General features: G+C 48.8%; 1 protein-coding gene across 3 annotated transcripts; it reads right to left on the bottom strand.

Moving 5' to 3' along the window:
• Positions 1-1,126: 1,126 nt before the first annotated feature.
• Positions 1,127-14,814, bottom strand: ENC1 (ectodermal-neural cortex 1). 3 transcript variants are annotated; one of them, XM_038765780.1, is made up of 3 exons: positions 14,737-14,814; positions 5,721-7,536; positions 1,127-1,276 (listed from the first exon to the last, which is right to left on the bottom strand). In XM_038765780.1, the coding sequence occupies exon 2, from the start codon at positions 7,522-7,524 to the stop codon at positions 5,755-5,757; it is 1,770 nt and encodes a 589-aa protein (XP_038621708.1). In that variant the 5' UTR covers positions 7,525-7,536; positions 14,737-14,814; the 3' UTR covers positions 1,127-1,276; positions 5,721-5,754. The 3 variants fall into 3 exon arrangements, with proteins under 3 accessions (XP_038621708.1, XP_038621707.1, XP_038621709.1); XM_038765779.1 differs by lacking the exon at positions 14,737-14,814 and adding an exon at positions 14,495-14,573; XM_038765781.1 differs by lacking the exon at positions 14,737-14,814 and adding an exon at positions 9,017-9,034.
• Between the last annotated feature and the right edge of the window lie 295 nt (positions 14,815-15,109).

Here is a 15,109-nt window from a genome sequence, read left to right as displayed (position 1 = left end):
AAATAGACTTTGGACAATGCCTTTATCAGTGCTTTGTGCACCGCAACTATTCCAGAATTATCTATTTCTAGGCAAGCAGAAGGTACACAAAATATTGAAAAATTCTTATTTGGCCCTTTCCAGATTGGAAAATAAAAAAGATAGCACGCCGGAGAAGTGATCAGACTGAAGAAATGTGGGGGAGTGACGGTGGGGAAGGGAGAAACACAGGACGGAAGATGTACAAAGCACACCACATACACATCCCAGTGGGTTGGAAGGCTGAGAAAGCAATCTCCATGCCGCCTTCCTTTAGGATATGTGTGGTTTTAAGGTCCTGCCTTGTAATCCTGCTATTTCTGAAAGACAAAAAACAAAAACAAACCCCTCCCCCAGCCACCCCGAAAGTTGTTCCAAGAGTTCTCCGTTTTGCGCTGCAAAAGCACAGTAAAAACCACAAAATGTGCAAAACATACAACCAGTCACACGAGTCCTTACACGTGAAGACAACTATGGGTATTGTTTCAGCATGCAAGCACAGAACAATAAATAGCTAGAACCTACAAACAAATAACATACCAGTCAAGGGAGAGTTTAAAGTCACTTATAAATACGAAGAGCATTCACAAAGGATCGGGGAGAAGAGTTCTCCACTTTCCCAATGCTTGGAATTCTCCTCCGAGGGTTGGCCTGCCGCTTGGCCAACAGAAACATTCACTGGGGAGAGAGAGAGAGAGAAGGAGAGAGGGCGGCCCGAGGAAGGTCTCGCCGAAGCTCCGTCCTGGGCCTGTCTGCCATGAGGCTCCTGTGGCCGAGATCTGCAGTTCCCCCCGGCTGCATCGTCCTGCTGAGGACAGACCGACTTCGCGGAGGCTCGTGCTGACTGTTCAGGCTACCTTCTCCAAAGGAAAGGTGACAACTATTTCAAATTTCACATGCAGACGGTGAAGTCCGTGGAAATCGAGAGCCGAGCGCGGTGCAGCGAGGAAAACGTCCGCCTTTTTCTCTTCTTCTGCAGGGCTGATTAACGTTGACGTTAATCCACAATTACTAGCACAACGACTAGATCACAGGTTCATTCATTCATATTTAAACCACGTGCTGCCGCACAGACACACCCCTCCCACCCTTCCCTCCCCACCCCCCAACTCCCTCTCCCATTCCTTCATGTCCAGGCTGGAAGATATACAAGGTGCAGAGCATGTTGTTCCATTCCAGAATTATTAAGTGTATTTTCTTTGTGAAAATCCACTTCTCCAAAGCTGAAGTTCATTTGCTTCATCAAGATATAGAGTGGCTAAAACAAGAGAGAAAAAAAAGGGGGAAGGGAGAGAGCTTAAATGGATGGGACAATGCCTCATAAGGTTTTTGTTAACTTCAGGGAAAAAAAAAAGGCACTAACCAAGCTTGGGAAGTCACAGTCGGTCACCTCTTTGTCTAAGCCTCATTCAACAGCAAAGTACCAATGGTCAATCATAAGCAGAAGCAACGTTTTTGAAACCGAAGGTTACGCTGTGATGCGTGAATGCTTGCCCCTGGCGTTTGGTGGATGGCTGGTGCCTAAGTAGGTAAAATGCTCTCTCTGCTACAGCCCTAGTTCACTTCTACAATGACTTCATACACAGTCTAGTTTTTAAAATCGCTGTTGTACAAATCTTCATTGATGAGCATTCTTCCTCTAATATGAGAGCAGACAAACAACAGAGTGGCTCAGCTAAACAGAGTCACTACAAAAAGGCAGAGGAAGGAGGCAGGGAAAGAAAGGAAAGACTACTGCCATACCAGAATCCTCTAGCCTGCTCAAGAGGGAGAATTCCAAATGAAATTCATTCACCATATTAATCCCGTTATTTAAAACATCTCTGCTATTCATTAACGCAGAAATCGGTCTCGCTTCTTTTCGCATGATAATGTGCTGCGCCTCAACGACACAAGCCTGGGGTCTGTTCTCGATACTGATTATTCAGAATTTGAGAGAGGTCAGTCCTTGAGGGGTGATGTTTGCCTTCCTCCGTACCAGTGTGTGAGGCTGGCAGACAGGCGACTTTAAACACGAAGCTTGCGTTAAGGGCTGTAATTTTCACAGATGACACCCCTCCAAATGGACAGCCACATTGGCTGACACTGCCAATTACTCCAGTTTACTTGTCGTTTGATTTTAAGTAGGAAATCCCACACTGGGTTCGCTCATCCGTCCCGACAAGCCTTTCCTGACTAATTATCAGGACTACAAATCTCATCAACCCTTCAGCCACCTCTCGCGTTTTATGGATTTACTTATGCCGGTCCTAGCCCCTTGCCCATCAGTACTGAATGTTCAATTTCACTTGTTTCCACTGATTACAAATAATACTATGTCTCCCCATGAAGAAGGTGAGCTCCTTGAGGGCACAGAGCTGCATGTTGAAGGCTCAGTACAGTACACGGCACTCAGTAGGTCGGCGTGTGTTCCCTCAATTCAGGTCTGCTATTTTCATAAATCTCAGCCTCTCTTCTCTCCAATGAGGGGTATTTTCCCCCAAACCTGTTTAGAAAACCTGTAGTCCAAAAGCCACAACCCTGGAAGAACTTGTTGTGGGTACGGAAATGCTTCTGTTTGTTGCTTTATTGTACTCTCCTAAGTGCTCAATACAGTGCTTTGCACAGTGAGCGCTCAATAAATACAACTGAATGAATGTAGAGGAAAGCTATGCTTCGGCTAGCATTTTTACAGGCACCTAGGATCCTTCTTGATCTTGTGGGTTTACAATTTTGACTTCTCATTAGCCCAATTTCTTCTTTTTCGTAGTTTCATAATGGTGACTGAAACGCTTTAGACATTCTTTAAACTACTGTCTCCTTCCCCTACAACCACCCCTTGTAATGTATATAGCAACACTAAGCCAAAAAGAATGTTTCTTGTAATAGTATGGAGTTTCAAGAGGTTGTATGGTCAAGCAGAAAGCAAGCCAACACCAAAAACTTAGATGAAAGGAAGAAACAAAGCAGACAAAAATCTCCCTAAGTGCTGTCAAGCTGGTCCCACACTGCCCCAGACAAACAGAGGGTAATCAGAAGTCATTTCCTTTTTGTCCATCCCACCCACTGACAGAACAGCAGGAGACAGTAAAAGGCTCCCTGGTGGATAAGCCTGTTGCAGCTAGGAAATCCTCTGGCCAACCTGTTTTAATTCACTTACCAGCTCGAGTACTGGGAGGTGGAAATATTTGGGTGACTCTAAATTGAGTGTACTATTCCTTCAGGAGGGCACCCTGTTTGGTTTAAATGTTTTAACATTATCTGAGGTGCCGCAAACCTTTAAAGTCTAAGTCAACATTTTTTTTTCTGACAGAAATCTGAAGAACCTGACTTTGATCAGGCTCAACTACCGCCTTTCGTCCCAAGGAACCCAACTACAATGCCCAGAAGCTCTTGGATGAGAAGTGTGTGCTTTTCTCTCCAGTACGTAGGCTTAGGGTGTGAAAGGAAGTTGTCCCTCCCTAATGCTCTATTTGCTCAGTTCAGGAGGAATAGGAAGTGTGGGATCAGTTCCACACACCCAGGATATGGTCCACTTCGAGTGTTTGCAGATATTGAACTGCGCTCTTGGAATAGTATCGTCCAGAAAGGGGGAGGGAAGGGCAGTTGCGGGTAGGGCATGTGTCCATTCACGATGAAAGCAGGGTCATCTGAACCGCTCCCTCCACGCCCCCGCACTCCCACAATAAATCCTACCACAATGGTTCATTTGCCAAATAGCTCCATTCTAAGTAGTGGCACCTTTTCACCCAAGTCTTTATTACTCCACTCCAAGGACAATAGTCGGCCATTCTATTTGGCTGTGTGGCATGAGGTATCTCATTTTGGTTGGGCCGTCCAGCAGAAGCCCAGTCAACTATCCTTTTTCAGGAAGAAGAGGCCATAAAGTCTAGTCAGTGGGACTGGTGGACGCTATTGTTCCTCCGAACAATGTAGGGTGCTGCTCACTGATGCTGTCACCAGAGTCGTTCTTTACCACTTGCTTTAGAGTTGAACTGCGTCTGCAGAGTCCAGTCAAGTTACCATTTTCAGAGTATTTGTTTATTTAGTATTACCGAGATGCCATCAAAGCTGCAAAAACCAGTTTGGTTTGTAACTCTGAGGCCTAGCCATCTGGACAAAGAAACTTAAAAAGTTCCTGGTGGCTTTTCCACGGAAGTGGTTCTGGAGGCTTTGTCTTCAAGGCTACAGAATAATGGCTAAGAATTCTGTAAAATGACTGTCTTAAGACATAGATGTTTCTTGCAAACAAACAAAAAAGAACCCCGCGAGGCATTTATTCAGTGGGCTATTCTAAAATGCCATTAAAAAAAGTGAGGGGGTCTTAAATGCCCAAACTATTTATAGACATTGCTTTGAAGCTGCCACATGCTATAGGGGCGAGACACTGTGAGAATGGGGCCAAGTTCCTTAACCATTGAGGTGTAGTGGTTTTGTTTTTTAATTGTGGAGCTTCAACAGTAGAATGCCTTTTCTTTTCTTATTAGTATTAAGGCCATGAATCACCAAGCAAGTTAACACATTCTGTGCTCCGTGCTGCTGCAGTTGTTACACGCGCTCAAGTGACTCCCGAGGCAAAAACTCGTGCATGCCGAACAACGGCGGAGCAGCTATTAAACACAGCTCGCCTGGCTTGGAACACTGAACTGAAAGCCAATTAATTATTCCAGCCAAGCAGTACTATATACTCTTAAGTACACAAGACAACCCTTTTATGCCCAGATATACGACCCAGAAGCACAACTTTTGTTAGCCGCAACAATAGGATCGGTTTAACCGATTCATTCTGAAAAGCGGCGGTTATTCTGGAAACTTTGGGAGGCTCAAGTATAGTTAAGTGTTCCTGGGCGGCTTATACAAATGCATACAGGGCAGGTGTGGCCTTCTGAGAAAGCTGAGACCAGGCTTACTATAGGTGAAAATAATTCTCATGCTGGTCTCCCCCATTTAGGGTGAAAGCTACCTGTGGGTAGGAACTGTGTCACCTTTGTGGTGCACTTTCCCAAGAGTTTAGTACCGTGCATGTGCAGCTAAGTCTGCAACTACTCCTTTTCCTCATCAAACTTTGGACCGGTAATACCGAGTCAGAGTTCTGTCTCGGTGGCCAGCGATCAGTCAACAGTATTGATCGAGCACCTACTTTGCGCAGAGCGCTGCGTCATTCGAATCTCCTCTCCAAAATGGCTTTGGAAGCACCCCTTATTCATCCCACCCTGGGCCCCACAGCACATATGTGCATTTCCATAATTCATTCATATTAGTGTCTGTCTCCCCCTCTGGGCTGTATAAGCTCCTTGTGGGCAGGGACCGTGGTCTACCAACTCTGATACTGTAATAATAATGATGGTATTTGTTAAGCGCTTACTACATGGCCAAGCACTGTTCTAAGTGCTTAGTACAGTGCTCTGTGCTCACTAAGCTCTCAAGAGATATGGGCGATTGATCTTGCAGCCGATACTACCCACGTGCCACAGGTGCCGGCTTTCTCCCTGTGTATCCTGCTTCACACCACCGTCTTTCTGGACATTACTACGGGTTAAATGGCAAAGCTTCCAGAGAGCTCCTTGTGGGCAAGGAACGTATCTACCAACTCTGCTGTATTGTTCCCTCCCAAGCGCTTAGTACAGTGCTCTGCACACAGTAAGTGCTCAGTAAATACCAGCCACCAAAGGATGACCTAGAAGGCCACTTTGATCCAACGGTCACTCCCATTCCCATCTTACCTGCTAACCGGTATCTGCCTGGCAGACCTCGGGATTAAGAAGGAAGATGTTTCCAGGTGCTGACAAACGCCGTGGGAATGAGGGAGTACGGGACCGTGGTTATGCTGTTCCACACGTCTAGCGTAGGATCGTAGCAGTCCAAGGTCTTGCACCTCTGAATGCCGAAATAGCCGCCGACAACATAGAGTTTGTTTCCGGATGCAACCGCGTGGCAGCTCATTCGCTTAGCGGTCACGTCTCCCACCTTAGTCCACTGGTAGGTCTCGCTGTTGAACTTATAGGCCGAACAGGCGGAGAATTCCGTGTCCCCGCCCATGATGAAAATCTGGTTCCCCAGCACGGCGGCGGCCGTGTAGCGCCAGGGCTGGGGGCAGGTAGCCGGGACGGTCCACCGGTTCTCGCACTGATCGTAACACTGGACTTTGGGGAGCTTATCGTGGCTGACGCTGGTCCCGCCGAAAGCAAACAGCTTCAGTTTGGCGCTCACGACCGCGGCGTTGCTCACCCCTTCCCGGAGCGGGGCCACCATGGTCCACTTGTTGGTCCCGGGATCGTACTGCTCCACTTGCTTCAGTGACACCGACGGGGAGGCCGGGAGGCAGCCGGTGGCTGCCGTGTGACCACCGACGACATAGAGGCAGTGCTTGAGTTCGGCGGAGCCATGGCCAAATCTGGCCACAAGCATGGGGGCGGCTTTGGACCACTCCTCGTGCAGAGTGTCGTACACCCAGACGTCTTTGGAGACCCCGTTCTCCGAGCCCCGGCCCCCGGTGATGTACACTTTGCAGCCGATGGCGCAGGCGCTGAACTCCTTGCGGGGGCTGGGGATGTCGGCCTTAGGGATGATCTCCTTGGCCTTCTGGTCCACCAGGTACAGCTTGTCGCACATGAAGGTCTGCCCGCCGAGGAGGAAGAGGGCGTGGCCGGTCTTGCGCGGCCGGGCGCACAGGCTGGTGACCACCCCGTCGTTCTGCAGGATCCTCAACTTGCAGCGGATCGCTTCCTCCACGATCTCCTTGCTCTTCCTCTGCTTGGTGACGAGCTCCTCCATGGCCACGTTCTCCATCAGATAGATGGCCGGGAGCAGGGCCAGCCGCACCGTCTGCAGCAGCTCGGGGAGGTGGCAGTGCCGCTTGTTCAGGTCGTAGCTGATCCAATTGATGGCGGACTCATAGACCAGCCTCTCGTCCTCCGTCTCCAGCTCTTCGCTGGACAGGAGCTGCACCACCATGTCCTGGGGCAGCTGGAGAAAGTCTTCGTTCTTACTGATGGCCTGGAAGTTGCTCAGGCACATCCGCCAGGAGAGCTCGTACAGCTTGGTGCACTGGTGGGCGTCCGACAGCAGCAGCATGCCCAGGCAGTTGGTGGGGTGCAGGTTCTTCTCCAGGAATTCCGCGCAGGCATCTCGGATGTCCTGGAATTCCAGCATGTCCCCGGCTTCCAGGAGCGACTCGGCGTTCTCCTCGTTGATGATCACCCGGGACGAGTAGGCGTAGTCCAGCAGGAGCTCTAAGACTTCCGGGTGGATGGAGTTGTGGAAGTTCACTTCGCTGGCCTGGCTCTCTTTGAGGCCGCCGCTGAACATGGCTTCGAAGTAGCGGCTGCAGGCCGCCAGGACGGCCCGGTGGCAGGGGAAGGTCCGGTTCCCCGCGTGGAGCAGGACGTCCGTAAATAGGCGCTGCTGGCGCAGCAGGTTCAGGTGAGTGAGGACGCTGTCGGCGTAGGACGATTTGTGGAACAGGTAGATGTTGATGGAGCCCGTGCTGGCCCGGGACTTGCGATTTTCATGCATGCTGACTGACATTTTCTCTCACTCCTACAGAGTACAGAAACATTAAATAGAGTTAAGGGAGCGCTCCTGACAGCAGGACAGCATCTGAGCCTCTCTAGGGACAAACAAAACATAAAATTTTATTGTAGCTTCCCCTCTTCTGTTTACACAGCTGATTAATGCTCTGAATGGGGTGTGTGTGTGTCTGTGTGTGTGTGTGTGTGTGACCGATACATAAATTCAGAGATAGGAGGCCTCCACCTGTAAGGAAACCCACGGCCTTCCAGACCATTTTTTTTCCCCTCCTGGTGAGTTGCCGGAGCTGCAAGATGTTAAAGATCATTGCTCAAGAGCAGGTTTGTCTTGGAAAACCTGATCGCCAAGTTTCATGATATTAAAGTACTTTGACAATGTAAGTCAGCAAAAAGAAGGAAAAAAAGTCTTGTTCTCACACCTAGGCCAGCTGATTCACTGTACACACACACTTCAAAACGCCAGGATGAGGCACCCAGTCAGAATACCTTATGCGATATAAAACTCTCTGTAGGACAAACACCTACTAATTAATCCTATTAAGGATTCCTTCCCTTAACCAGCCTAGGTCTCCTTGCACAAACAAGAGATGGGAAAAAGAAAATTCAAAGCATTCCCAGGCTAAGGATGTTGTGCAGTGAGCAAAACTTTATGAAAATAAGTAGACGTTTGGCTCGATCCCAACCAGATCCCGCAACCACGTCACTACCGAGGCCCCCCAGAGCACCCCCCACAACAAGCGATCTTGCCAGGGTTAACAGACTTGGCTGGGGGACACATATTTTTGGCTTTTGCGGTAGTCAGAAATGATCTTCCAGCTCTGGGAGCTTTCCACGCAGGTGCCACTTGTGTACAAAACAAGGTATGTTTTGGGGAATGGACAAGGCTACAAGATGAAGACTTTCAGTTCTTCCTGCAGGACACTGTTTTCTGATTTGTGAGCCACTGGTGGGGAGAGGGGAGAAAAAGAGAGAAATCGAGAGAAGAGGAAGGATCCGTGCACCCACAAAAACAGTCAGGAGGAAGCTCGCATCTTCAATCCAACTTTTCTTGTATGTGAGCCTGGGGCCAGTGAGGCAAAAAATTTTTTAAATGATCTCTGCGCACAGGTACTGCCTTTTACTTCTCTTGTTTCTAAAACAAAATTGGCAGAGTTTAAGTCTTCCTTTTACAGGCTCTCGGAAGATCAAAAAGGGAATTGAACCCACCTTCCTTAGGTAAGCTTTCTGATATTTCAAAGGAAACAAAGTACTCAAGAATGTGCATTTTGAAAGGGCATTTTGGCACTGGCTTCAGGAACCTCACAGGATGAAGAGCACAGATAACAGTATTCCCTTCCCCCAGGACACCAAGTACAGGAACAGCAGGGGAAGAGAAAATGATTTGAAAAAGGAGCTGCCACAGATTATTCAGACCGGTTTGCTTCTGGTCTGTGTCTGGACTGGAAGACGCATACTATCGACACACACGATTGACCCCCTCGCCCACTCACCTGAATTTCCCTGAAACCATCAATGGTCACGGTCTGAAACAGGTGTCTGACTTGCCTCTGACAGGTAGGCAACCTATCGAAGTAATGCAACCCAATTGGTCATGTAACCACTTGCTTTAATTAATGCAGTGCACTGCAGCAAGTGGAAGCTCAAGAAATACTAATTTACTGCTAAACACAGAAGCACAGGAGTCAAGGCTTCTGTCTAGGGGGTGACAGGTGATGACTTTAGGAAGTACCGGCATAAGCAGCTCGGTGGAAATCACCATGGTGACTTTGGGCCTGGCACAAGGCAAAGAGGTAATTGGGCTTCCTGGTGCCATGCAACTCTGGAACAAATAACCAATGGGAATCTGACAATGGAACTAATCATCTCACCCAGTTTTCCAAAGGTTGTGTCCTGCTGGAGGCCTAGGGCTTTCTGGAATGTTTGACACTTTAATTCATAAATCATTTGCTTTATAGCAGTGCAAGACACCACAAGTGCACCCAAAGACAGAACTCGGGATTTCAGAAAGATAAAATGCATATGTTCATTCAGTTACTCTCCCCCATTAGATTGACAGCTCCTTGTGGACAGGGAACAAGATACTTCTTGGTTCTGTTGTAGCAATAGTAGTATTTACTAAGCACTTACTGAGTGCAGGAGACTGTACTAAGCACTGGGAGAAAACACACAGACAGAAATTAAACACAGTCTCTGTCCCTCATGGGGCTCACAACTGAAAAGTTTAAGTGGGGAAGAGGGAGACACAACAGAAGTGATAAAACATTAAATAAACTTTGTATTTCCCAAAAGCTTCAGTATAGGGGCAGCTCAAGTAGTACTAAGTGATAAAACATTAAATCAATTTTGTATTTCCCATAAGCTTCAGTACAGTGGCGGCTCAAGTAGTACTATGTAAAAAGCAACTTTTAAAGAAAACTTAATTACTACAGAGACTCTTAAAAGCTAGTGAGATCAAATTTCCCCCCCACCCCATCATCTTCCCCTCCATCCTCGCCGCACCCACACAAAAGGTACTCCAGACTTTATAGTTGGCAGATCTCTCAAAGAAAGAGAGAAGATGCTGGACTCCATTTTTTTTTCCCAAATCTCCATTTGGTTTGAGTCATTCACTAGGAGCATTTGAGCAGCAGGGTTTGGCCATGAGTGACTAAACTCTAGACTGCAAGCTCATTGTGGGTAGGGACTGTGCCCATTAACTCTGCTGTACTGTACTCCTGGGACAGAGTAAGCGCTTAACAAATGCCACAATTATTATTACTCTTGCACTCTCCCAAACACTTAGTACAGTGCTCTCCACGCACCAACTACTCAATAAATACTACTGGTTGATTAAAAAAACAGTAGTTTTGCTCCCTGGATTTTATATTTCAGGTGGCAGGATAGACATACTTTTATTGAAGGCAATATTCTCTCCAGAAGACCTCATAAACTGTCAGGTTTTAAAGCACATGCCGATTTAACCCTATCCCAGGCCTATTTTACTGGATTTACCAAATTTATCACAGGAAGGTCCATCTTCCGGCACAGACCGGTCCCTTTCTTCTCCTTCCCTTTTCCCCTTCCCCCTTCCCCATCCCTCCTCGGCTGTTTGAATCGGCATGTTCCATTTTAATAAATCACCTCATGGCTTTGTGAGCAACTTGAGTTTGAATTCTGACAGGGCCAGTTGACCTCCCAAAACTATAAACTTGGAAAACATGCAAATCAGATTGAGAAAGCAGCTAAAATATGTATTAATATTTACACAGTCACTGAGCAAATGTTCATCCTCGTAAAATGACTCACCTTGCTTCAAGCATTTTTACCCTGTGAATTAACATTTCTATGCAAATAAGTGGTCAGAAAATTGCACATACATACTTAATCTCACCGAGGAACAAGGCAAGGGAAGAAGACTGTTATTAACAACTATTAACTTCAAAAGACTGCCCGTCATAGGTGACTCAGCTCGACTGGTGTGCGTTTCTCTCTACTGACTCAATACACTCCCTTCCCATTTTTCAGGGTTTTAAAAATCTGACAGGTCTCAGTTCAGGCAAAGGAGAAATTGGATGTTTTCAACTATTGGCACCACAATCATACTCCACAGTCCAATGCACACCGTAGGACCGCTAATCGTTTCTCCAGTACTTTGATAAGAAGTCATTACCTGATGTACTCATTAATTTCACCATTTCGTCCAGGGGGTGGGGGAGAGGGAAGAACAGGATGTTGATTATCCCTCCTCTGGGGAAAACTAATTCCAAATTACCTGTTGACAATTTCTGTGATCCAAACCCTCCTCATCCCCAATCACTTACTCCAACTCCCATTCCAGGGTCCGCGTCTACAACTGTGGGCACTGTACCAGGCGCTTGCTTAGTATAGTGCTCTGTACACAGTGAACACTCAAATACCCAACTGATGGATTATAATCCCAACTATATGCAAGGGAGGAAGCTAAATTTTAAGAGAAAGCAGTACAGTCCCTTCCCCTGACATCCTAGTGGGGGAAAACATCTGGGGTGATGAGTAGCAGGAACCTTCTCCTGCCCAGGAAAGGACTACATCGGGGATAGAACAAACAGGTAAACCCGCCAGGCAGAAGGATGGTGGCTGAGGGAGGAAATTGAGGCAAGGGGTGGTGGGATTAAATATCAACGCATTCGGGAGCCCTCTCTGGGGCTAGAATCAACAGCAGCGGGGGCTCTGAATTGAGAAGCGGCATGACAGTGCATAGAGCACTGGCCCGCGGAGCAGAGGACCCGGGTTCTAATCCCGACTCCACCACACATTTGCTGTGTGCCCTTGGTCAAGTCACTTCACTCGGCCTCAACTGCACAAACACAGGCTCCCCCTTCCAGACTGCGAACCCGTTGTTGGGTAGGGACTGTCTCTATCTGTTGCCAACTTGTAATAATAATAATGATGGCATTTATTAAGCTTGTCCTTCCCAAGCACTTAGTAGAGTGTTCTGCACACAGTAAGCGCTCAATAAATACGACTGAATGAATGAACAGACGGGGATTAAGACTGGGAGCCCCACGTGAGAGGTGGCCGGTGTGCAACCTGATGAGCCTGCATGAACCCCAGCGCTCAGCACAGTGCCCGGCACCCAGTATGTGTTTAATAATAATGATAATAAAATGGCATTTATAATGTGCTTACTATGCGCAAATCACTGTTCTAAGCACTGGGGAGGTTACAGGGGGATCAGGTTGTCCCACAGGGGGCTCACAGTCTTAATCCCCATTTTACAGAGGAGGGAACTGAGGCCCACATAAGTTAAGTGACTTGCCCAAAGTCACACAGCTGGCAACTGGCAGAACTGGAATTTGAACTCACGACCTCCGACTCCAAAGCCTGGGCTCTTTCCACTGTGCCACGCTGCTTCTCTAAATGCCATTAGAGAGAGGAAGGTCTGCCTGGCACCCCGTATGTGTTTAGCAAATGCCATTAGAGACAGGAAGGTCTGCTTGGCACCCAGTAGTCATTCATTCAATCGTATTTACTGAGCGCTTACTGTGTGCAGAGCACTGTACTAAGCGCTTGGGAAGTACAAGTTGGCAACATATAGAAACGGTCCCTACCTAACAGCGGGCTCACAGTCTAGAAGACCCAATATGTGTTCAGCAAATGCCACTGAGAAGCAGCATGGCTCAGTGGGAAGAGCCCGGGCTTTGGAGTCAGAGGTCATGGGTTCAAATCCCGGCTCCGCCCCTTGTCAGCTGTGTGACTTCGGGCAAGTCACTTCACTTCTCTGGGCCTCAGTTACCTCATCTGTAAAATGGGGATGAAGACTGTGAGCCCCCTGTGCGACAACCTGATCACCATTACTTATACAAGCTAATCGGGATGGACAGCACAGTCCCTGTCCCCCAAGGGGCTCCCAGTCTCAATCCCCACTGTACAGATGAGGCCACTGAGGCCCAGGGAAGTGAAATGACTCATCCAAGGTCACACAATAGACCAGTGGCAGAGCCCGGATGAGAACCCCTGTCCTTCTGACGCCCAGGCCCACACTCTGCCCACTACACACTGCTGCTTCTGGTAGATGATCTTTAATTTAAAGACTTTTGAGAAATAGAGCAAACGAGCAGAGGGGAAGTTCTGGGTTGGAGAAGAAATAATTTTGAAGTGGGAAGGGGAGAGACCTGGGTTCCAGGCTCAGCCACACCACTGGAGAAGCAGCATGGCTCAATGGAAAGAGGAAAGAGCCCGGGCTTTGGAGTCAGAGGTCATGGGTTCAAATCTCGACTCCGCCGACTGTCAGCCGTGTGACATCGGGCAAGTCACTTGGCTTCCCTGTGCCTCAATTACCTCATCTGTAAAATAAGGATGAAGATTGTGAGCCGCCGGTGCTGGGACAACCTAATTACCTTGTATCCTCCCCAGCGCTTAGAACAGTGCTTGGCACATAGTAAGTGCTTAACAAATGGAGAAGCAGCGTGGCTCAACGGAAAGAGCCTGGACTTTGGAGTCAGAGGTTATGGGTTCAATTTCCAGCTCCACCAGTTGTCAGCTGGGTGACTTTGGGAAAGTCACTTAACTTCTCTGTGCCTCAGTTACCTCATCTGTAAAATGGGGATTGAGACTGTGAGTCCCCCGTGAGACAATCTGATCACCTCGTAACCTCCCCAGCGCTTAGAACAGTGCTTTGCACATAGTAAGCGCTTAATACATGCCATTATTAACTAACTAAATGCCATTATTAATATCATTACCTCCCCAGCGCTTGGCACATAGTAAGCGCTTAATAAATCAATCGTATTTATTGAGCGCTTACTGTGTGCAGAGCACTGTACTAAGCGCTTGGGAAGTACAAGCTGGCAACATATAGAGACAGTCAATCCATCAATCGTACTTATTGAGCGCTTACTGCGTGCAGAGCACTGTACTAAGCGCTTGGGAAGTACAAGTTGGCAACATATAGAGACAGTCAATCCATCAATCGTACTTATTGAGCGCTTACTGTGCGCAGAGCACTGTACTAGGCGCTTGGGAAGTACAAGTTGGCAACATATAGAGACAGTCAATCAATCAATCGTACTTATTGAGCGCTTACTGTGCGCAGAGCACTGTACTAGGCGCTTGGGAAGTACAAGTTGGCAACATAGAGAGACAGTCCCTACCCAACAGTGGGCTCACAGTCTGGAAGGGGGAGACAGAAATAAATGCCATCATTATTATTATTATTGTAACCTCCCCAGCGCTTAGAACAGTGCTTTGCACCTAGTAAGCGCTTAATAAATGCCATCATCACTATTATTATGGTGACTAAAGAGAGGAAGGTCTCGCTTTGGAGCCTCGATGGGGGGGGGAAAGGCAGCAGCGTGGTCTGGGCTGCTGCTTTATCTGTTTTCTCGTGGCTTCCCCTCCCCGTCCCCGCTTCCTCCTCGGGCCCGCACGGGCTGCTGCTGCTCTTCCTCCTCCTCCTCCTCCTCCTGCTGGCCCGCAACAGGTCGGGGCGCGGGGCAAAGGCAACTTACAGGCGCTGGGCAGGCGGGCGGGGCTCCCTCCGGCCCTCCTCTCCGCACGGACGGACGGACGGACGGACGGCCGGACGGCCGGGCTCCTCCTCACCGGGCGGCCGGGCTCATGCCAAGGACGGCCGGACAGGGACAGGGACACGCGGCCAGAGGCGGGGACACACGGACACGAACGGCAAAGGCTCGGCTCGGCTCGGCGGCCCCGGCCCACCCGCCCACCCGCCCGCTCAGTCCGCACTCACTCAGGGACTTTCCCAGGAGCCGCGCCAGCCCAGCCGCTGGAGGAGGCGGGATGAAGGGAAGGAGGGAGGGACCGGGACCGAGGGAGGGAGGGAGGGAGGGACCGAACGAGAGACCGTGTGTGTGTGTGTGTGTGTGTGTGAGAGAGAGAGTGTGTGTGTGTGTGTGTGTATGTGCAGCTGCCGGCTGCTTTCCTTCTTGCTTTTCCTCCTGCTCTTGCTCCAGTTTTTGCTTTCCCTCCTGCTCTTGCTCCCGTTCTTGCTTTCCCTCCTGCTCTTGCTCCCGTTCTTGCTTTTCCTCCCGCCCTTGCTCCTGTTCTTGCTTTTCCTCCCGCTCTTGCTCCAGTTTTTGCTTTCCCTCCTGCTCTTGCTCCCG

Source organism: Tachyglossus aculeatus, chromosome 23, assembly GCF_015852505.1.
Source record: "Tachyglossus aculeatus isolate mTacAcu1 chromosome 23, mTacAcu1.pri, whole genome shotgun sequence".
Taxonomy (NCBI): Eukaryota; Metazoa; Chordata; class Mammalia; order Monotremata; family Tachyglossidae; genus Tachyglossus; species Tachyglossus aculeatus.
Note: the sequence above shows the minus strand (reverse complement) of the source record. Positions and strands in the feature narration are given on the sequence as shown.

Bases quoted from the DNA above. Each gene is read 5' to 3' on its own strand.
- ENC1 (XM_038765780.1), bottom strand. From the start codon at position 7,524: ATGTCAGTCAGCATGCATGAAAATCGCAAGTCCCGGGCCAGCACGGGC.